This window comes from Orcinus orca, chromosome 18 (assembly GCF_937001465.1).
Source record: "Orcinus orca chromosome 18, mOrcOrc1.1, whole genome shotgun sequence".
NCBI classification, from domain to species: Eukaryota; Metazoa; Chordata; class Mammalia; order Artiodactyla; family Delphinidae; genus Orcinus; species Orcinus orca.
The window spans coordinates 66,124,579-66,148,051 of NC_064576.1; the positions used below are offsets into that span (position 1 = coordinate 66,124,579).

The 23,473-nt window shown below is 39.1% G+C and overlaps 1 protein-coding gene across 1 annotated transcript; it reads right to left on the minus strand.

Annotated features, from left to right (window-relative positions):
• Positions 1-3,068: 3,068 nt before the first annotated feature.
• RFXAP (regulatory factor X associated protein) lies at positions 3,069-19,486 on the minus strand. Its single transcript, XM_049701140.1, has 4 exons — positions 19,481-19,486; positions 9,741-10,532; positions 6,144-6,251; positions 3,069-4,537 (listed from the first exon to the last, which is right to left on the minus strand). Exons 1-4 carry the CDS (start codon positions 19,484-19,486, stop codon positions 4,427-4,429), a joined length of 1,017 nt encoding a protein of 338 aa, XP_049557097.1. The 3' UTR covers positions 3,069-4,426.
• Between the last annotated feature and the right edge of the window lie 3,987 nt (positions 19,487-23,473).

A 23,473-nucleotide genomic window follows, 5' to 3' on the forward strand; every position in this document is an offset into this window, starting at 1 on the left:
CTTTGTATTTCCCTATTCATAACTAAGTAACTATAGTCCACTTATAATTTTTGGCCAATATCGTCATTGATGGACACCTCTTTTGAGGACTATCTTGTTGGTTGTCTCCTTTTTCTCCATAGTCATTTGGATTAACTACTACTGAAGCAAAACATCTTATAGTTTGCTTTCTTTCCTTTTCCTTTTCTGATCGCTTTCTAGCAAGGTTTGGTAGTACTCTAGGGCTGCTGGTTGATGAGCTGAAGCAAATCCCCCTGGGTTTCCTCCCTGAAGTGGGCTGTTCCTGAGTGATTTTCCTGCCATTAAATCCTACCGACTTGTTTATTCAACCCCTCCAAATCCCACTCTTCAAGTGGAAGCCTGGGAATGGTCTTAAAACCAAGGAGTTGAAGGAGCTTGAGTTACTGATATACCCGCTGTTACAGAGTAGTGTAATAAAGATCGGGGCAGTTGCTCATTCATTGTCATGAATACTGCTAGTTTCCTGGCTGAAGTACCTCATGCTCTCTGATTCTTCCTACACTTGCTCTGCAATGTCATAGAAAACTACATTCCCTGTTGGCCTCATTTCTTCTCTGTTCAGTGAGAACTCTAGCTTCTATTCCTGAGAGTAAAGCGTCCTAACTTCCGCCACTTATTCCACTAAATGAATCTGAGCTCAAGCTTGCAATCTATCTTTCCTCCTCTATGGCTGGTGGAGCCCTGAGATATACTGTCACCTGACTGCAGACTGCCATTTCAGGCTCCTGGTTTCCAGGCCAAACCTTTAATGCCCAACTCCTCAATCCCTTTACACACAGTATTACTGAGGATATAGACCTGGCTGGATATAACAGAGACACCTTACTAGCCATGACAGACACAAGAAATTCCATCTCTCTTTGATGTAGTAGTCCAAAAACAGGAGGTCCCTAGTCCAAAACAGGTTATAGGATAGTAGCTCTGCTCCCCAAGGCCATCCAAGGACACAGGTTCTTTTTCTCTTGTTCTGGCTTTCCCAGTGAATTACCTTCATTTGGTCTACAGATGATGTGCTGCTTTGTCCACATTCCACGCAGCAGGATGGAGGAGGAGAAATGGGCTGCCTGTCTTCTGCTTCAGGGCACCGTCTGGAAGGTGCACACATCTTCTCTGTTCATAGCCCATTGGCCGTAACTTACATGGCCACACCCAACTGCAAGGGCAGCTGAAAAATAGTCTTAAAACTGAAATTAAAAATGTATACTGAAAAGTACAAAAATCATACATGTATAGCTTGCTGAACTTTCATTAACAGAACACACATGCATAACCAGCATCCAGGACAGAACAAGAGCATCACCAGAACCCCTGAAGCTTCCTCATGCCTCCTTCTAGGCTCTATCCCCACCCAAAGGGAAACCACTCCTCTGTGTTCTAACAATAATAGTTTCACCTGCTTCTGTACTTTATACAAATTGAATCATCTACACATCATTTGTGTCTGGATTCTTTCGCATGACATTATGTGAAAATCGGCTGTATTGCTGGGTGGGTACATTCCCAACCAAAACTTCTATTATTATGAAAGAAGGAAAAAAGTTATCAGGGGACTATTAGCAGGCTACTAGCTACTAGCCATCTTTCTCACTGACTTCAATGTCTTTCTGATTTTTCCTTTTCCTACAGCCTCTTATCAACTCCCCCGCTCCATATTAGCAGATGACTTCTCTCTGCTCCTTTCCCCAAGTCTACAATAGCAGATGACTTGGCTGGAAAATGCAAGCTGTGAATGCCTTTACGTTATTACTGCAAATATACCATATCTCCACTTACTATATCTCCTTTCCTCTAGACTCAAATCAACTAGCATTAACATCACTTTGTCATGTGGTTAGAGCAGTCACAGGGCCTGCTCAAATTCAAGGGGGCAGAAAAATAAAATCTAGTTCTTAATGGGCCACATCACATAAGAGCATGTGGGATGGGAGATTTTGTTGTGGCATCTTTGGGAAGTGCAGTCTACCACACCTACCTTGAAAGCTTTTGCAGAGTTATTTAAAACCACAGTAATCATATACAGAACTGTGAGAAATAATAATAAATTGTTTTCAAGCCACTAAATTTTGGGGTGATTTGTTACACAGAAACAACTATACAGTTAGGTGTATCAGTTACCTACTGTTTCAAGAATGCTGCATAACAAACCATCCCACAACTCTGTGGCTTACAATCATAACTATTCTTGCCCACAAGTCTGCAGGTCAGCTGGGTGGTTCTGCCAGTCTGGACCAGATCAAACGCACCTGCAGTCAGCTGGCAGGCTGGCTGGGGCATAGCTAGTCTAGCACAGCCTCACTCACATATCTGGCTGTTTACTGGCTATTGGCTGGTACAACAGAGGTGACTGGGCCATGTGTCTCATTATCCTGCAGGCTGTGCTGGTCTGGGTTTGTTACCATGGCAGCTGGGTAGCATTCTAAAAGGACTAGCTGAAGTGTTCAAAACCTTTGGAAGTCTGTCTACTCAGAGATGCCATGTTATTATTTCCTCTGTATTCTATTGGCCAAAACAAGTCACAGGGCCAGTCCTCCAGATTTAAGGGGTAGATAAACTCAACCTCTCCGTGGGAGGAACAGCAAAGTCACATGACAAGAGTTATAAATATATGCAGGGATAAAAATGTTGGGGACACATTGCAATAAATCTACCCTAAATATGTAAAAAACCTTATTGTTTTCTATAATATATATTATGTATATTTTATATATATATATATATATATATATATATATATATATAAATTCAATTCCTTTTCTTTTAATTCAGCTGTCACTGGCCTATTACTTTCCCTCCTTTCCTAATCCTCGTGTTCCATTTGAAGAAGGATAAGCTGGCTTTTTTTGTTTTCTTTTTACTACAAAAGTTAACTTATACTCTAGGGATTCAATAAAGCTCCTAACACCATAAGTAAGAAAACTCTAGGGATTCAATAAAGCTCCCAACGCCGTAAGTAAGAAAACAAGCTAACAGTTAATAACAAATGGAAATGAATTTCCTCTGCATCCGGTGCAGAGCAACTAAAGAATAGAATAAGTGACTCAGACAACTCAAAGGTCAATAACTGGACTTTAATGAATAATTCTGGTAAAAGCATTTTTGCACAGATATGCAGGTATAAAACACGTATAAAAAATGAACATAAGATTCTTTCTCTCCTTAAGTACATCTTAGAACAGCCATGACTAAGTTTAACTTGATATATATTTCAGAGCTTAAAACCCAAGAAACTAACAAATTTTTGCACAGTTTAACTTGAGGCACATGCATTTATTGTCCTAACACTGGAAATACTTTCTTGACATTTGATTTGATACTCTTATTGGTAAGCTTTGCCTTTTAAAAGTTTTCCTAGGAGAAAATACAAGAAAAAAGTATCTATCCGGATTACCCATCACTCTTTGAACAATACTTAGGAATAACACAATCTTAAAATAACTCAATTTTGAAAAAGACTGACAAAATGCTGGAGTGTTATTCTTATATTCAGGATCTCTTTTTTAAAAAGAAATGAGTATAAAAAGGTAATTTTGTCCTGACATTGGTGGGATGAGATACATTTGTACTGTTCACAAATTCAACACACAAGAGTGTCTGTTTTAAATGAGATCAACACTAATAGGTAACAAGAAGTAGAGAAGCCAACTTTAGGAGATGCACTCATTCCAGGGTACTTGGTTAATCCCTCTCGGGTTTTACCAGCACATCTCTGAAAGGAGATGCACATCCTAATCTCACAGCTATTTAACAATGATGACTTTCCTTATACACAGAAAATATGCTTACCTCTTTGACAGCTCCAGTCTTAACTGCAAAGAAAAGGTTATTACGAGAACCCAGTTCTAGGTGCCCCAACTACATTTTATCATCACAAGTAGCTCTCAGTGTTTCTTAACGGGGATTATTGGCATTGCATGTAACATAATTCTTAGTTGTGGAGGACCATTCCAGACACCTAGCATTCCTGTCCCATTCACTAAAAACCAGCAGTTTTCAAGGTCACCGTGACAAGCAAAAACATACCCATATGTTTCCAACTGCCCTTTGATGAGAATTACTGAGTTAGATGATTCAAGATTAATATCTATTAACTTCGTGACTTCCACAGAAAGCAACTGCTTCATTACCTTCAGTAACAATGACTGAAGAGAAACATTTTGTTTAAAAAAACATTGTAATTAAATATTACTTTGGAAAGATAAGCTGATTTCTTCAAATCCACAGTGATCTGAAAGGATCAGATGCACAATGTGCAATACTTATTTGTCCCCAAATGCACACATACAGTCACAGGAAAATGACTGTTTACCTTCTACTGGCAAATCTTACCCCATTTATCTTTAGTATAAAAATATGTCCATCCACTACAATAAGATAAAAAACGTGTAGGACTTCTTGATAAATTCGCTCACACTGATGTTCCTGGAAACTGCTGTTGTCTTTGCTCCAAAACTTGCTGATTTAATAGCTGTTGTTGTTTCTGTAAAAACTGCACCACTTCTGGACTTCTTAGTAATGACTTAAAAAGGAAAAATAAAAAAATATTTATTAATAGCATTATTTTTATGAGATTAGATCATATTCATGCTATAAAATTACTCTTCTATATCCTTACACAAGATACAATATGCTTACGAAACGAAACATGCCTAAATTGAATTCACTTCTGCATCTGATGTACTGCAATTAAACTGCAAACTAATAATAATAAAATTTGATGTCGTATATCAAATACTAAAACCTAAAACTCACTGGTGAAGCCTGATCTTATTGGTGATTTTGCACACAAAGGAAATGCTTTTATGATATGCCAGCATGTATACCCTTTACGAAACGTAAGAGCCAAAAACAGCACTGGATTACAGCAAGAAAAAAAAGGAAAAGGCATACCATGGGAACATGGTTAAATGCCAGTTTAGAAACACATACATGTATGACTAGTACTGGAACTCAAGTTCCTCCCACCAGTTTACTAAGTCTTTCTGAGAAATTAAAAATGGTGTGTATAGGTATGTGTGTGTGTATATATAGGTATACATGTATAATAAAAGTAATATTAGCACATTACCAAAATTTCAGAAAAGAAATACAACTGCTCTGAAACAACCAACATAGTGTTATACACTCACCATTTTTAAATATAGTTATACTCATATGACAAATATAATAGACTATGGCTAATATGTTTTTATTAAAATACTTATATAAATTGATGAAGGTAAAAAACGCTTGAACCTAATAAAGTGAAGAAGATAAACCAAATAAGGTGGAAACATGATCACTAAAAACTGATTTTTAAAATGTAATATTACAGCATAGTATATTTCCTATTTATTACTTTTCTTTAAAATTTATTGGTAAAGACTGCCCAACATTTATTAAGTAAATGTACTAAAGTCTACTTAGCTGTTATGAGACTGTTGGACATTGAGGTTGTTTAAACTACCATTTTACTATTTGTGATAAATACATTTCTGGCAAATATCCTTATGCTTAATTTATCCATATTTAGGATTTGTTTCCTGAGAATGTCTTCACAGTAAGTATGATTTCTGAGTGAAGGGATACAGACTGCCCAGCTGCTTTCTAAAGTGCTGTACTAATACAAGATGCCATCAGCAGAATGAGTCCCTTTCATGGAACCCTCAACATCACTGTGTGTTATCATTTAAATAATTTTCACTTATTGTACTGTTTATTGTGTGATTTTTACTGATGAAATATCTTTCCATATCATATAAGGGAAGCATTCTGCTTTTTTCTGTTTATATTTTTTGCAATGTATTGAGGTCAAAATTTTTTCCTTCCCTATCTGTGTGATAAAAACATCAACCATACAACCACAGTCTTTTACATATTTGTTGCAAATGTTTTTCCTGTATGTTATTTTCAAGTTTGCATTTTTATTTTTACCACCATTTTTAACTACAATATTCATTTTTATGTAGTGAAATTATACTTTCTTTGTAATTTTGTCTTTATGAGATTCCAACGTGTACTGGCAGAGGCACAATTCTATTCTGATTACCAGTTTAACAAATTTTGAGATCTCAAAAGCTAAATAGTTCCATTTATAACAAACAACTTTTGTTAGATTTGTAACTACTTTACAAACAGATATTTACCAGTCTTTTCTGATTTAACACTTGTTCTAAAAGAGTAGGTCTTGCAGGTCGATCCCCAAAAGATCCTGTTCTCTGTTTAACAATGGAGAGTATATTATCTGCACTTTCCTGGGATAAAAGATAAAAATGCAAATAGGATTAAATGTTGATATAGCAATCCATGATTAGAGGCATTTCAATGAAGTGATGAACAGGTCTTTGCTTCTCTTCCTTCTTGCCCAGTTCCTGGGAGCCTTTAAAGTCCCTCTTTAAGTCATTAGGCAAAGTGTTGGCAGTTAATTTTATATAACATGCCTCACTCCCTCTCCCTCCAGGACTTCCAACCTGGGATCTTCTGTCTCCAGAAGGTCTCAAAAATCAATAGTGGAGCAGGGTAGGGGAAGGGAACCTATTTTAATATTTGTCAGTGATTTTCAATATTACAAAAAAGTGCCAAGTGTAAACTGAACATTCTCCTCAGATAAAGCTATCCAGGGCAAACCAAAGTTTGCCTGCCTTTGAATATATGAACTCAAAGGCCATTCATGTAGTGCTAATAAAACACTCTTGATAGTTTTTTGCCCAACAAAACAACAACAAACAAATTAACAACAGCAAAAAAAATGGGGAAGGGGAGTAAAATATTACTCAAAGAAGCAATTGATACACAAAGATTTCAAAATTTGGAAGTCACCAGGAGAAAAATGACAAACTGGCTTTGAAAAGACTGGAAAGCACTGGTATAAGTAATCTCCTGCCACTGGTGTAGACAAAACAGGCAAGTCCTAAAATGACACCATTCTCTTTGAGACATCGTTCCTCAAACAAAATCAGCAGCACTTACTACCAACTGTGTATCCCCACCGACCTGATAAAATCTTAAATACAATTTTCCTGGCTAACAAAATGTTAGTTCACTGAAACATTCTGACTCTTATAAAACCATGATACAATACTGACCACATCCAAAAATTCTGACCAAATATAAAGTCACATAAGCTGTGCCACGTATGAATTCACTCTTATTCTGCTCTTCATTTTGGTTATTATTGAAGCCGTTTTTTTTGTCTTGACCTTCTTTCTAATGTCCTCTGAGTTGTCTATTAGAATACTCCCTTTCTTTATCTCTTTCACTATGAGAAGTTTATCAATCTGATGTTAAAAAAAATGTTCAATCCCTTAACATTTTAAGCCTCACAGTATAAAAAACTGTAAAAAGAGGAATCTAATACCCAGAGAAAACAAAAATAATTTTTTCCTTCCTCTCTCCCCATAGGATTAACTACTTATGGGACTGTGCTTCATTTTTATTGCACAAGAAATGGGATGCCGAAATTGATGATGGAGTACCCTGCATTCTCACAACCTTACACACAGCACTGTGTACATTCTGAATGTTAATAACACAAAATCACAGAAGCTTGTAGTGAAAATAAACTTGAGTCATCTAGTTCAAACTTCTACAAGTGTTGGAATTCCCTTTTCAAAAATTTTCAACAGTTTTTGTCCTAAGGAGTTACCAACTTTTGAGGCATCCTATTTGGTTTTGAATATCTAACATGTAGGGAGCGTTTACTTAGGTTGAGCTGAAAGATAACCCCTGTGATCTTCACCTAAGAGCCCTAGTTACTTCAGAACTATGCAAAATAAGTCTACTGCTTCTTCCAAATGATAGCCTTTTAGATATCTAATGATAATGATCAATCCCACAGGTCAGTTCTTTCATCCCTGGTTCCTTTATGTGTCTCTCACACAGCATAATTTTTAGATACATCGACTAAATATTATATACGTTTGTTTCTCATTTAACCTTGATTTGTGTAAGAAATACTGATTTTTAAATATCTTAATTTCTAATCTTGCTGCTCACACTATGGCAGAAGACCCCATCACCACCTACCAGTCCTACTATAATCATCTCCTAAAACATCTCTAAATCTATAGGCTCTTGACTTTAATCCACTCCATCAGAGTTGGAGCCCCTGTTACTTCCTAACTAGGAACTTTCTTTTGAAGACTCCGAATTCAAAATCCATTGCCTGGCATTCAACATCATACAAAAATTGGCTTCAAACTCTTAAATTTATCTTTTGTGAATTTTCCACATAAATATTCTGCTTTAGCTAGAATGGTCCCCTTGCTGCCTTCCCAGAAGTGCCTTCTGTATTCCCACTTCCCTTCCTTTACTAAAATGTATTCTCTTTCTTTTCATCACCAAAATTCTAGGGAAGCAGTATAGTGTGGGGATAAGAATGAAGGCTCTAGAACCAGATTGCTTGGGTTTGAGTACTTGCTGGCTGCACGACCTAGGCCAAGTTACTTAACCTCTCTGTGCCTCAGTTCCACATATGTAAAATATAGTACTTATCTCATTGCTGAAGGGTGTGAGGCTCCATTTACAGTTTAGCACAGTGCCTGGCACATTAAGAAACTTAGCTGATTAAGCACATACTATTAGCCGTCCTTTCTGGCTTACACTGAGTTGTATTTTCTTTGCAAAGCCTTTCTAGAATATCTCAGCCTACAATGATCTATCCTCTCCACTACTAAAGCACCACTGTACAGTTGGCCCTTAATGTATCCTGCCTGTCCCTGTTATTTTCTTTACACTCAGTTCAACAAAGACTTACAGCTCTTGATTCCTCAGAACTGGTAAAGTGTCCCAATACTGTAAGATAAATGGCTATTATTTGTTGCTTATAGCAATTAATTATCTTCCCTAAAAAAATCATGCAAATTATTTTAGAATAGGAAAATTATTAAGGTTCTTTGGGGGGGGGTGGAGGGAGAGATTCGAATTCAGTATCTATTTGCCTTTTGTACATTTTCCTCAAACTGTAGATGTAAATGCTGGGCAATTAAAAAAAGAAAGTTGCTACAGGTAAAATACTTCCTTCTTGAAAAGAAGTATATTATCTCCTCTCTCTGTAAAGAATTCTGAAGTGAACGGGTACATTTGGGACAAACAGAGGGACAAATGACTATTTCATTCTGTAATAAGTGGCTTATTTACTGATAATTGGGATACTAAGAACAAAATCAACTGAGAACAGGACACTGAGAACACAGTAGTACTAAGCACAGAGTACTAAGAACAGAGAACTGAGAATAGGTTTAACTAAGAAAATAACACTAAGAACACTAAAAGTGTACTCTTAATAGGGGTACTGAGAACAGGGTACTAAGAATAAGTATACTAAGAAAAGGATACCGAGAATAGGGTAGTGATAACAGGAAGAGATTATCTTCTCCAAAGTACCAATTTCACGCAGGTTCCTAAGTCTCTTTGCCTGCTCCTCTAGTGATGAATCAGGTCAATCATTTACTATCTGCCCTTCCAGCCCATATCCCAGACCTTTGAAACGACAGCTTTGCTGACATGTCACATCATTTTCATTGAGATTTATTCATCTCTCACAAGGATGCACCAGAACCTCACAAGGATGCATGTCTGTATAAACTGTAGTTGAGGGCAAGCACTCATTAACTCTCAGCCACAAGTCCTGCCACAGCAACCTGGCCCATTTGGGAGGCGGTAGGCAGGCGCTGGAGACGCGGTCTGCGGCCAGAGTGGGGTTTCTTTTTCCACCTCCCACTCCCCCAGACCCCAGTCGATACCTCAAGTTTGACATTTCCTGCGCTGCCAGCCTGGGCGGCCCCACCGCAGTTCAGGGCCTGGTCGCTTTTCTTCTTCTTGTATTTATCCTTGTACATCTTGTTGCGGTGTTTCTTGCACATCCACGGCTTGCGCTGCTTGGCCACCTGGCTCGTGGTCTCGCTGCAGCCCTCGTAGGTGCAGGTCTTGCTCATGCTGCCCCCGCCGCTGCCCCGTCTCCGGGCTCCACCGCTGCCGCCCTCTCCCCCAGAGTGGGTCTCCTCGTCCTCCAGATCCTCCAAACTAGCCGTGCTCTCGCCTCCCCCCGGGGGGTCCGAAGTGTCCAGCAGGTCTGTCTCGTCTTCCCCCGCCTCCTCCTCGCCATCCCCCGCCACTTCGCACAGGTACCGAACGGGCTTGCCCGCCCCGGCGCTGCCCCCCAGGGCCGGAGCCTGCCGCAGGACCCCCTCGGCTGCAGCCTCGTCCGGCCCTCCACAGGGGCGCATCACCAGCAGGGTGAACTGCGAGGCCGCGGCTGGGACGGGGGTTGGAGCCCGGGCCTGGCCGGAGGCTGGGGCGAGGGCCCCGAGGCGGAGCGCACCGCTAGCGGCGCCCGGCCCCGCGTCCTCGGCGACAGCCTGCACCTCCGTGCTGCTGAGACCTGGCGGGGGTCCACGACCCCAACCCTTCAGCACCTGCCGGGCCCAACTGCACTTAGCAAACCAACGACCCGGGACCCGCGAGAGAAAAAGTGGCTGGCTCAGCAACGGCGCCCCGACTGCGCCTGCGCGGCTGCAGCCCGCGCTTGAGCGTCTCTACGCTCTGTCCCTTTCAGGGAACCCGGCGTCTCCGAGGGGCGGAGCTGAGCGGCCGCCGGAGGGTCTGACTGCGCATGTGCTGTGGACTCTGGCGGGAGATGCTGCGCCGCGCGGTCAGCGCCGGCGCCCGCCGGTTTGCTGAACGCACTTGAGGTACTGAGGTGCTGGGCGGGACAGCGCTTTTGCCTGGAACCTACTCTGCCTAAAACGTTTCAAAGCACTTTTGTACTGGAACTCCACAATGTAAATTCCGATTTTTCCTGAGCAATCTTATGTGGCGTCAGGACACTCATTAAAATATTTCTGACTGAAAAACTGACTGAAAAGCTGACTGAAAAGGGAGATGTGATGCTGGGATGTGGCAGTGTCACAACTGGGCCCCAGTAGTTAGCAGTCAAGGAAGGCAGAGGCGGCCGATTTGAAAATGGTACCGTGGAGGAGTGGACCAGACCGGGGGCCAAGGAGTATCTGTGTGGAGAACTAAATGATTTACTCCTGAAACCTTTTTCTCTCTTGGAAACATTTGATTTTTAACACTTGGCCTTTGCTGTGACCTCCAAGGTAAGTCTTAAATAACGTTTTCAGTAACTATAGTGAAAATGTGTGAAAAGGAATACTGAATGACAAACGTTAAAAAAAAAAACCAAAAAAACCCCACAGTGATCTATCATTTCTACCAGTTGTCACACGATGGCTGATTGCTGAATCTGGACTCAGCCAAGTCTCGGGAAGGGCCGCATCCTGCCATGTCCTGAGCAAAACTGTCGGGTTAGATGTGCTCTTTCGTTTTACTTTTTCCTCCTGCCCTGGTCAGAGTTCCCATTCCACCTATTGGAAAGGAAAGCAATGGTTATCCAACAAATGACCAATCCATTGACGTTAGTGTTTGGGTGTTGATGTGTGGGTCGGTCACCAGCTACATTTGAAGGAGAGGCACGGTGGATGGGAGAAGATTTGGAATTAGATCGACCTGGGTGGCACCATGCTGTGTGACCAGGGCTAGTTAGTGACTGCCTCTCTGAGCTTCAGCTTTCTCACTGGTAAAACGGGCAGTCGGTTGGTTGTGTGCTAGAGCCAGTTGATGAGTGCCCACTGTTAAGATTTCACGAATTCATTTAAAAATTAAATTCCATAAATTTACAGTTAAATTATGTTAGAAACAAAGGCTAAAAAACTTGAAACGCATCTCTTTCTAATTGTTTTACTCTTAGCTCTGCTGATAAGATTATTTATGTCTATTGTATCTGTATGTGGAAATACTGTTTAGTGGTATGATACTGCATATTTCTTCCCAACTCTGCATTCAGTGGTATGTTGGTAGCTTGAAACCAGCCATGGTGGGACTGTTTACACCATGGAAATTGTCAAATGCTACAAAGCAGGGTTTGAATTATTGTTGGTTGTCTCCAGACATAAGAAAGTAATAGTAAAAATGTTAATGAAGATCAAACTTAAAATGTTTCATGTCTGGGGCTGTCACATTGTCAATACCCCCTCCCCCCAACTGAGGAAATATTCTTTCATTTTTTTAACAGCTATCATTATTTCAGCAAAAAAGTTGCTTACGTCATTGAAAAACAAGTGAAGTTTTGGCATATGTCTTCATTGTTTCACTTTTGTCCTTAATGTAAACAGAGTCTCCGCCAACATTCATGTCAGAACTACACTCTTGGTCAATAACGTGAGCAACTTCCTTGCTGTATTAGAGAGAAATCAAGCATTTATTTATTGTTTGAATTTGTGACACTATTGTTGGTGAAATAATTATAAAAACTGATAGTGGATTTTGCAAGAAATGGCAAGTCATACTAAAGTATAATAAATAAAGAGCCATATATTGTATCATTAATTGTAAATTGTGTGCTAAACATTCTTTATATCAGTTAACTTGTTTTAAAAAATTTATGAGCATATCACTGAGGGTAGTACTGTTTAAATCCTAGTACAAATTCCTGTTATATAGTATTTAATAAATGACAGCAGGTTTTTTTTATTTTAAGTTTTATTGAGATAATTTACAGGCCATAAAACTATCCATTGTAAGTGAACAACTTAATGATTTTTGGTGAATTTATTGAGTTGTGCAACCATCACCACACTCCAGTTTTAGAACATTTTCATCACCCTGTATAAGATCCTTCCTGTCCATTCTCAGCCAACCCCTGCTCCTATTCCAAGCCCCAGGAAACCACTAATCTACTTTCTGTCACTGTGGATTTGCCTTTTGTGGGCATTTTATATAAATGTAATCATATAAACATGGTCTTTTGCACCTGGCTTCTTTCACTTAGCAGAGTGTTTTTAAGATTTGTCTACTTTGTTGATTGTATCAGTAGTTTATTTCTTTTTATTGTAGAATATTATTTCATTGTATTGCTTATCTGCTCACCAGTTGGTGGACATTTGGATTCTTTCCAGCAATGTTCCATAACGGCAGCAGGTGTTATTATCTAGGGCTGAACATATAATGCGCTCTCAAAATATTTCCTGAATGAATATATTAACAAACGAATGAGTCAGGGTGAAAGAAGGAGCGTGGATGGACACAGACTTTTAGGTTCTAGGCCTGGCTCAGTCCCTAAGTGTCAGTGCAACTGACCAGGTGGGGACCAGGAGTCTCTGGGCTTTAGTTTCTCAGTTATAAAATGATGGAATTGGTCTAAATGATCTGTAAGCTCTTTCCTAAGTTTAGAATATAATATACTGTAATGATCTTTTACTGTGCTTAGGCCTACTCCTTGGGATTCTGATTCCAGTGGTCTGGCGTGGGCCTGGGCATGTATATTTTTAGAAAGCTCTCTAGGTAATTCTAATTTGTAATCAGGGCTGAGAACCATTGACTTATCTGTTATAGCTAAAATGTAATCTAGTAGACTTATATATACAAACAGATAACCTAGCTTTGGCCTTCATTAATATAGTGTATTTGTCACCAACCAATAAGATTTTGCATATATAGTTTTTTTGTTTGTTTGTTTTTTTGCGGTGCGCGGGCCTCTCACTGTTGTGGCCTCTCCCGTTGCGGAGCACAGGCTCCGGACGCGCAGGCTCAGCGGCCATGGCTCATGGGCCCAGCCGCTCCGCGGCATGTGGGATTTTCCCGGACTGGGCCACGAACCCGTGTCCCCTGCATCGGCAGGCGGACTCTCAACCACTGCGCCACCAGGGAAGCCCTGTGAGAGGCTCTTTGATGTCCAGCGTCTCCTTACCTGTGCCCTCAGCCCATCTTACTGGCTGACTTTGTTCTCAGTGCTCAGAATGCAGTAAACAGGAAACAGTAGTTCATTTCTTCTAGAACAGAATCTCCAGTGCTTTATGGACACTTTACAGATTGGTATTCTTAATTCATTTCTAAAACTTTAGTGTACAACTTCTGAATAAACTTTTTCTTAAATCAGGGAATAGTACCTCTATTCCTAGCCAAAAATTGACCTGCTTCTCCACATGAGGTTATTTTAGATTTGCAAGTCTGAGCCTGGTTGACATTTAGGGAGGATTTCATGTCGACCAGGGTCAGTGAAAGTCTACTTATTCTATACGTCTGTTTACTCCCCTCCTGTGTGGTTTACTTCAGCTTCTGTCTCAGGAGGACCATCTAGACCCGTTGTAATGCAGCCCCAGGGAACAGGACTTTCTTAAAAACATGTTGAATCAATCAAGGAGTCATGCAAATAAAGTTAAAAAAATAAGGAGAATTGTTGTTAGAAGTACTTTTTAAAATAAGGTAAACAAAAAAGAACCTAGGTTTCACACCATCTGTATTATGTGTACTCACCACTGCTTTTTATGAACTGTTGTCTCACATTGTCAGACAAGGAGAAAAGAATATACTAAATTCAAGGCTCTGGAAGAGCAAGAAAAATACTTTTGAGTTGAGAATATACTTTAGGTGCTACTGAAATTCAGCAGAAGAATTAAGTCAAAGTGCCAGGTTTATTAACCAATTATTAATAACAGAAGTACTTAATTTTTCCCAAAGGAAAAAAACGGGGGGAAAGTAATTGTCAAGTAACTTCTAGCTGGACAGTAACTCCAAGGTGATGTTTAATGTTCAACACCATACATTCGTACATCTGTATTTTCTCAATATGATAAAAAGCTATCTTGGATTTTTCTTTTCTTTAACAAAGTAACTAAATATGAAAATTTGACTCTACAAACTAGTATACATAAAATAGATAAGCAACAAGGATTTACTGTATAGCACAGGGAACTGTATTCAATATCTTGTAATAACCCATGAGGGAAAAAAAATCTGAAAAAAAAATATAACTAGATCACTTTGCTGTATACCTGAAACTAACACAACACTGTGCTTCAATTTAAAAAACTGAACGATGTTTAAAACTTTTTTCCATTCCAGTAGTCTTTTTAGAAATATATTTAGGATGAATAAGGGTATACTAATGGTATGTCAAAATGGCAAATGGCCAAGCTGGAAAGGCACCAAGCCTTCTGGAACAATGTCAAGCTGGGCATGGGGGGCAATAGTATTTGTGTCAAACCACTGTTGCCCATTGCCTTCTAAGGGCCATTTGTTAGACTCTGGGAGAGGAATCCAACCGAGACGCTTAGGCTATGGAGCTTTAAACTGCAAGCATAGGATAGCATCAGCCCCTCCCCTGGCATAGTAAGGAATTAAGGTCCAAGGTAGTGTGACTCTGCAGAACCTTGGCTCCAGCCCTAATCTTCCAGCTCAGCTAGGGAAGCACCAGCTCCTTCCCAGGTGAGATCAGGTGCCAGGATCCAATCCTTGAGACTGACCAGGGTTTATTTCTTATGTAGTTGGCTGAAACTGTTTTCTATGAAGCTCTGCCTGCAAGGGATCCACCCTGGACACATTATCCCTTACCTCTTAGGTATTTGTTGTTTAATTGAGCTTAATGTAAGTTACCAATATAGGAAGAAACAAGTCAATATTTCTCTTCTCTTGAATTTACACTATGCTGCTGAGTTGGTGTATTGAATAAAGTTTGTTCTGATGTTTAAAATACAATAGTCATTTATATTTTGCTTTGGACATAAAATGTATTTGTATGTCTAATATTCTGAGAAGACCTAGAATTTCAAATGAAAGTGTAAAATCATAATTGGCTGAACATTTGATAAAGTCCTATGATTTGTCAAGGACGGGGACTATGAGTTTAAGATTTATTCAATCAATCAATCATTCTTTTTTAAAAAACCTTATTGGGATATTTCTATATCATAAAGTTCACCCACTTAAAGTATACAGTTCAGTGTTTTTAAATATATTTATGGAGTTGTGCAACCATCACCATTATCTAATTTTAGAGCATATTCATACAAAAGACTATGGAGAGATTGTGCTAGGCCTCTGGGGACTCTGAGTATCAGAATTAAACAGGAAAAAAAAAAGTAACCAAAAAATAAATACATAGTTTCAAATGTAAATTTCATAACATAATATCTTATCATACTACTTAGAAATTTTTAGATTATATAAAAATATGAAATATTTGAGAACAGTACCTTTCTTTAAAATTCAAGGACATGTCTGTGTTTCTGATGTCTGTTTTAATATTTTGTACTGTCTATTTACGTTAATTTAAAATGTCCTGTAGACTTTTATAGTAAGTGCACGGACTGAAACCATTCTCGACTATATAGGTAGTAGAAAATGCTGCCACAACTTAGCTTCTTTTCAGACAAGTGAGTGTGAAAGTCTTAACTGGATCCCAAACCTTTTAAATTAGACTGATTAAATCATGCTTTGTCCTCAAAGTTCTTTTGAAGCTCAATTAATTTTTCTTGTAAATTCTGGGTAACATGTTCCACATCTGCTTAAAACCACCCCATCTGGTGTTGTAAAATGTTAACTGATCTTTAAATCTAATCATCATAGCATCCACATGAGAGCAATCTGTTTCTGAGTCAGTATCCTTTTGTCTATCCTCATGTTAGATAGATTATGCTGCAAAGCTGGAAAATACAAAAATCATCAGTGAACAAGGTTATTTTAAAATACTCGATTTGTCGAAAAAGCCAAGATAATTTCCTGCACTGTAATGAGATCGATCCCCTTTCCTTTAAGTTTAAGAGGGACCTCATTTACACTGTAAATATGCATTTACATTGGAGAGATCTGACTGCCCCTTCTAACCCAGGTAATTGCATTAGTAATAGGGGTAGAGTCGACCTCTCCAATCTCCTATGTGAGCAAATAGGAAGTATCAGCATCACATAGGATGTATTCTGGCCAAAAATGTTTAACATGAATTGAATGAAACCTATAATTTCCTGTTTATCGGGGAGGGAGGGAGGAATAAGTTAAACCACACAATGAGGAGACAATCAGAAACATCTAGAATGTGGAAATTCTAAAAGATGACTGGTCTGGTGGAAAAAGTCAATGTAAAAAGAAAATTTTTTTAAAGATAGGGTTGACAAATTTTTTGGATTAAAAGAGACTGAATACAACAAACAAATGCAATATGTGAAACTAGATTAGAGTCCCCCTTAAAAACAATAACAAAAAACAATAATAAAAGGTATCTAGGGGACAATTGGAGACATTTGAAAATGGACTATTAGGTTACATAGATAATTATTCCAAAATTTTTTTGATGTGGTAATTACATAGTGGTTATGTAAGAGAATATCCTTATGTTTAGGAGATTTATGCTTGAGAATACAGGGATGAAGTGGCATGATAATGTATATTTTATTTTGAAATGTTTTAGCTAAAATATACATACATATAGGAAGCAATTATGGCAAAATAAATTATTGAATCTAGGTAGTGAGGATAAGTATGTTTATTGTCCTAGTCTTTCAATTTTTCTGTATATTAAAAAAATGCATATTATATACAAAATATAAATTAAAATATTTATAAATTGAATAAAGAGAAAGACCTTTGCAAATATAGCTTAGAAGATATACCTCATTGTTTTGCAGTATTTCAAATTTGATATTTATTTTTTTCATTGATTGCATCAAAAATTCCACGTAAGTCCATAATGTGAGCCAAATCTTTTTTTTTTTTTTTTTTTGTGGTATGCGGGCCTCTCACTGTTGTGGCCTCTCCCATTGTGGAGCACAGGCTCCAGACGCGCAGACTCAGCAGCCATGGCTCACGGGCCCAGCCGCTCCGCGGCATGTGGGATCTTCCCAGACCGGGGCACGAACCCGTGTCCCCTGCATCGGCAGGCGGACTCTCAACCACTGCGCCACCAGGGAAGCCCGAGCCGAATCTTTAAAAGAAAAAAATTCCTTGGAGAACCATCTTATTTGGACAAGACATTCAAACTCTTCATTGACATTTGATAAATTATGGGTAATCTGTCATTGAAGGGATTACTTTTAAACATTCATTGATCTGTGGCCTCTTTCTCTAAGATTCTTGGTAATTAAGTATTGCTAATGAATAATGAAATGACTTCGTAAAAATATTTGGTGGTTCTTTTTTAAATTGGCTCTGAACTAACATTACTGACTCCCCATCTGTTAAATAAGTAATGATGTCGGAAAAGTTTTTTTTTTCTTTTAAGTAATTTTGACGGTTTCAAGTATTGACAGTTCTTTTGTATTCATTGTCAGTCATTTTGAAAATGACATTTTTGCTACAATTTTTTCAGGCCTTGGAAACTTTACATATGCAAATTGTAAAGCTTGTTTATCATGAAGGATGCTTTCATCTACTCGGTTTACATCATGCAGCTGATTTCAGTGTCTTTTGTAACCCTCTTAAAGCAGCATTGCAATGGAATAGAGGAAATGATTTAATATGATCTTTTCTTCCTCTTTGTAGTTATCTTTTATACAGCTAATATTAATTTTTCTTGAATATTGTGTGGCATGCCATATTTTGTGATCATTTACGTTGTTCTGTAGAAAACAATGAGACCTGTCTCCTTCTGCATAGAACATAGTCAAACGTTCCAGGGACAGTATTGCAGTTTTTAGTATTCTTTAAATATAGAAATATATATCTCTTCCAATCAACATGTTCCTTTGTAAAATGCTCGCTTAATCTTGATGTGTTTGTCGGCTTAATGAGAAAAAGCATGCTGGCAGAGTAGGCACATTCGTGACTGTTCATTTGTACAAAAAGCTGTAAAACCCAGCTTCTAATATTTAACTGAATACTTGTCCATATTTAAAATCTATATTTGACATTTTGAAAGAAGAGCTAAATGAGGAAATTTGTACATTTGCTTAGAATCACCATGATTCTATAGCTACAAACGCAGACCAATGCAGTTGTGTTGTTTTGGTGACTCAGATATCACCCATGTTGCTACCCTTGGTGACCTGGCTTTCTGTAATGGGAACAACTCTTGGTAAAATTCTGAACGAAAACCAATGCATTCTTTCCTCAGTATATATGGTAGTTACATTCCTGTGAGTTCAATATACATTAACACCATGAACTCATACTTTTGGTTATTTATAAACCAGAATTTGAATCTCAACTCAGACAATTATTGATAAGTTTTTCACCTACATGGAAGCCCAGAAGAACATTCAGAAGTTGGACATGATGCCTACAGTTCCTTTTTGGTACTGGCCTGTCTGCATATTGCAGGCATCTCGCATCCCTGGCCCTACACACTGAACATTTGTAGAGTTCCCCAAAGCTCCAATTTTATGACAACCAAAAATGCTCCTTGCATTTGCAAAATGCCTTCTAGGGGCCTACATCACATCATCTGAGAACCACTCACTTAGAATTTAATAAGCACTGACAAAATATTAAGAAAAATAAAATGTTATAGGTGCTATGAATGCATGGGTAATTCTACCTGGAAGACTTAAGAGCTTCAGAGAAGAAATGATAAGATACCTTAAGTTGAGCCATGCAAGATCTACATGGACTAACATAAAAGGGCATGACAGGCAGAAGAAACATATGATAAAGTTTATAAAGCTCAGAGGCCTACAGCTGGAAGGTACAACTGGCACCCAGGTTGCAGAGGTACCTGCATGGTATCAAGAAACCATTCAGGGGGCTTCCCTGGTGGCGCAGTGGTTGAGAGTCTGCCTGCCGTTGCAGGGGACGTGGGTTCGTGCCCCGGTCCGGGAGGATCCCACATGCTGTGGAGCAGCTGGGCCTGTGAGCCATGGCCACTGAGGCTGCGCGTCTGGAGCCTGTGCTTCGCAACGGGAGAGGCCACAACAGTGAGAGGCCCGTGTACCACAAAAAAAAAAAAAAAGAAACCATTCAGGGAAGTACACAGAAACCAGGTTTTGGAAAGGCTTGTCTTCCATGCTAAGGAGTTTGCATGCTGGGAAGTCCAAGATCAAGGTGCCAATAAGATAGATTTTCTTCTGAGGCCTTTTCTCTTGGCTTATAGGCGGCTGCCATCTCACTGTGTGCTTATATGGCCTCCTCTTTGTGCTAGTGGAGAGAGAGAGAGAGAGAGAGAGAGAGAGAGAGAGCGCACAAGAGCACAAGCCTTTTCCTGTCTCTTCTTATAAGGATACTAATTCGTATTGGATCAAGTTCCCACCCACCCTTATGACCTCATTTAACCTTAATTACTTCCTTAGAGGCCCCATCTCTGAATATAGCCACATTGGAGGTTCAGGCTTCAACCTTTATATATAAATTTTGGAGGGACGCAAATATTCAGCCTGTAACAGGCTGCCATGACAAAATACCATGGACTGGGTAGCTTAAACAATAAGCATTTATTTCCTCATCATTCTGGAGGCTGACAAGTCCAAGATCAAGGTATTGGCAGATTTGGTTTTTCCTGAGGCCTCTCTCCTTGCTTGCAAATGTCTGTCTTCTTGCTCTGTCCTCATATGGGCTTTTCTCTGTGCACATGGAGCTAGAAGGATCCCTGGTGTCTTTTCATCTTCTTATATGGATACCAGGACTATTGGATTAGGGACTCAGCCTTAGGACCTCATTTAGCCTTAATTACCTCTTTAAAGACCTCTCTAAATACAGTCACATTGGAGGTTAGGTCTTCAACATGTAAATTGTAAGGAGACACAATTCAGTACATAACAGATTTTGGCAGGATAATTTTGAAATTTTTGATTTACTGTTTCTAATCTAGTAGCAACCAAATGTATTCCCTCTATCTAAAACCTTCTTTAATACCAGTTAGAACCTTAGTGTGTTTTTCTTTTCCTTTTATATCTAAAGGTCTTTGAGGTTTCATTTTAGTTTAATTTCTGTTTAATGTATTTCCTAAGATTTTAACCTTACTCCTAAGAAATATTCTTCCAGCTTAATCTGTCTCTTCCTTTCTTTTATTTTAATTTTCCCTCTGCTTATGTTCTGATATGAAGACTGACATATTTTTCATTCCAGTTTTTCTGTGAGATTTTGAGCAATCATGTCCCCCTAGAGACAGTATTTTTAAATGATCAGCATTTTTATTTGTCGTTGGGTCAGCAATAATTTATTTCAGTTATTCCTCTAGTATAATCTAAGAAGATGACATTTTTTTTCAATACAGATGCCCATTTGTTCTTATTGTAAATATACCATCCTTTTATGGTTGAGCCTATGACTTCAGTCTGAAATCAAAAGCCTTGGCTTGAACTCATGAAATGAACAAATTTGGGCCATCTTGAGTTTGCATAGTTGGGGGTGACTCAAGACTGTTGACAAGTCACATAAATTTAAGACTGATTCCTCTGGCTCTGAGTATAGAATAGAATTTGGGCAGTAAGATCTGGTACTACCTATCTGAGCTTAATGTTAACAATTTAAAGCTAGAATCTCATATGCTATTGCTCAGTGACCCATGTGGAACTTAACTATCTTTACCGACCTGGCTGAAAACCACAGGTAGACACAACATCCTAAATCAACTATACTTCAGTTAAAAAAAAACAATTAAAATTTAAAAACCACAGCAGAAGCAGGAAAGTATGCTGCTGAAACTCTGCCTCTTTCAAGGCAAGACTTCACTGGGACTCAAAGGCTCTCTCCTGGTGGTTAAATCCCTGTATCAGCCCTATCTTCAGGCATAGACCTACCTGGGCATGTATTGTTCAAGGTCATCTGCAGCTACCCACAGAGTAAATTCTACCTCAACCCAGGTTTGCTTGCTAAGGCCTGTGTGGCTAATGTTCTAGATCACCTGAAGTGGTCAGTGCCTGCAGCCCAGGCAATATAGAGAGAACCCTTGCCTGTATACAAAGCCAGCAGATCAAAATCTTTAGGCAGCCGAGGCTTAAACTCATTCACACTGGCTGAAGCAGCTAAGAGCCAACTTCATGAAAAATCAAGCACAAAGTATTAGCTGTGAAAAACTGAAAAGATTAAAAATTCCTGCATGGCCTGAGCTTGGTATAGTCCTCACAAAACTGAAATTATACCGATCAACTCCTCCAGCCTCCAGAAACCTCAATTTTCATATGTTTTAGTCTTGGTCTTCAAATTCATTCAGGTGTGTGGCAACAATGGAATTCCTGATGCCAAACCTCAGAACTGGATTGGGGCTTGTCCATCCTGAATAATCCCAGCACTCCCCTCGTCCCTTCCCTTCCCAGGGGCAAGGCCTCTCTCTACGGCAAGCTTATGTCAAGTCTAAGAGAGGCCCAGAGTGCATGTTCTCAGCAGGCAGGCACACCCAGGAGAGGGAGGAGGGAGGAACCATTGAGCTACAGCTCCCACATCTGCCACTAGCATTATTCACTCTTCCTCCCCCTCCATGAGTGAGAGGCCAGTGGTATCTGGGACCTGGAAAGAAACATGAAGAAAGAAAAGTAGACACCCCCCTCACCTCACCCACATGTGCACTCAGTTTAGGAGATTCTAAAAGTGTTTGTAGCTTTTTTTTATAGTATAATATACTAAGAGGAAATCTTTAAAGCCAGAATGAAAGGTTTGAACTTAATTTATCAGCTCTGGTGCATCCTCAGAGTTTTAAAACAGAAAAGTAAAAATAATCAATTTAATATGGGAATAGTGCATAGTCAGAAGGTGTGAAGAAACTGGCTAGGAGGCTAATGGAATTTTTAAGCAAGAAGAAAAGATTAAACTCATAGCAAGTAGGAATGAAAAGGAGGGGACTGATGTAAAAATTTCTTCACATGCAGACAATCTGATTGTGAGCAACAAAGGAAAGGTAGGGGGAAGAGTCATTGCTAGTTGATGAGGTCTGAAAGCTAGTTATGGGAGAATGGATGGCACCATTAGTAAGTGAGGAAGACAGGAAAGTGTTTTTTTCTTTTTTTTTTTCCCACATCTTTATTGGAGTATAATTGCTTCACAATGCTGTGTCAGTTCCTGCTGTACAACAAAGTGAATCAGCTATATGTATACATATATCCCCATATCCCCTCCCTCTTGAGCCTCCCTCCCACCCTCCCTATCCCACCCCTCTAGGTGGACACAAAGCACGGAGCTGATCTTCCTGTGCTATGCAGCTGCTTCCCACTAGCTATCTATTTTATGGTTTCCTTTGCTGTGCAAAAGCTTTTAAGTTTCGTTAGGTCCCATTTGTTTATTTTTGTTTTCATTTCCATTACTCTAGGAGGTGGGTTGAAAAGGATCTTGCTGTGATTTAGGTCATAGAGTGGGGAAAATGGTTTTGACTGAGGATATGGGGCTGATGAGTTGTTTGGTTATTTTGTGATTTTAAGGTATTTTAGACACCTTACCAAAAAAGGATATACACAGCATAACAATAAAATAAGTATAGATGGTAAAAGTCAGGATCAGGGAAAAGAAAGCCACAAATGACAAGAGTCCATATTATTGCTATGAATGAGATTTAAATTTGGCTCTGAGCCAAATGACCAGTTCCCTCATTCTCATGAGTGGATAGCATAGAGCATATCAATTATTTCGAGGGGTAGGGAACACCGTTTTTCAGCATAAATTTTTTTTTTCACTATTCTGATACTTTGGCTCTCTTGGCTGGTCCCCAGAGTCAGTTACCAAAATCCACTGATCCTAAGTTGATTTCCTCTCTTGAGTCCTCATGTGCTCCTCCACCACTGTT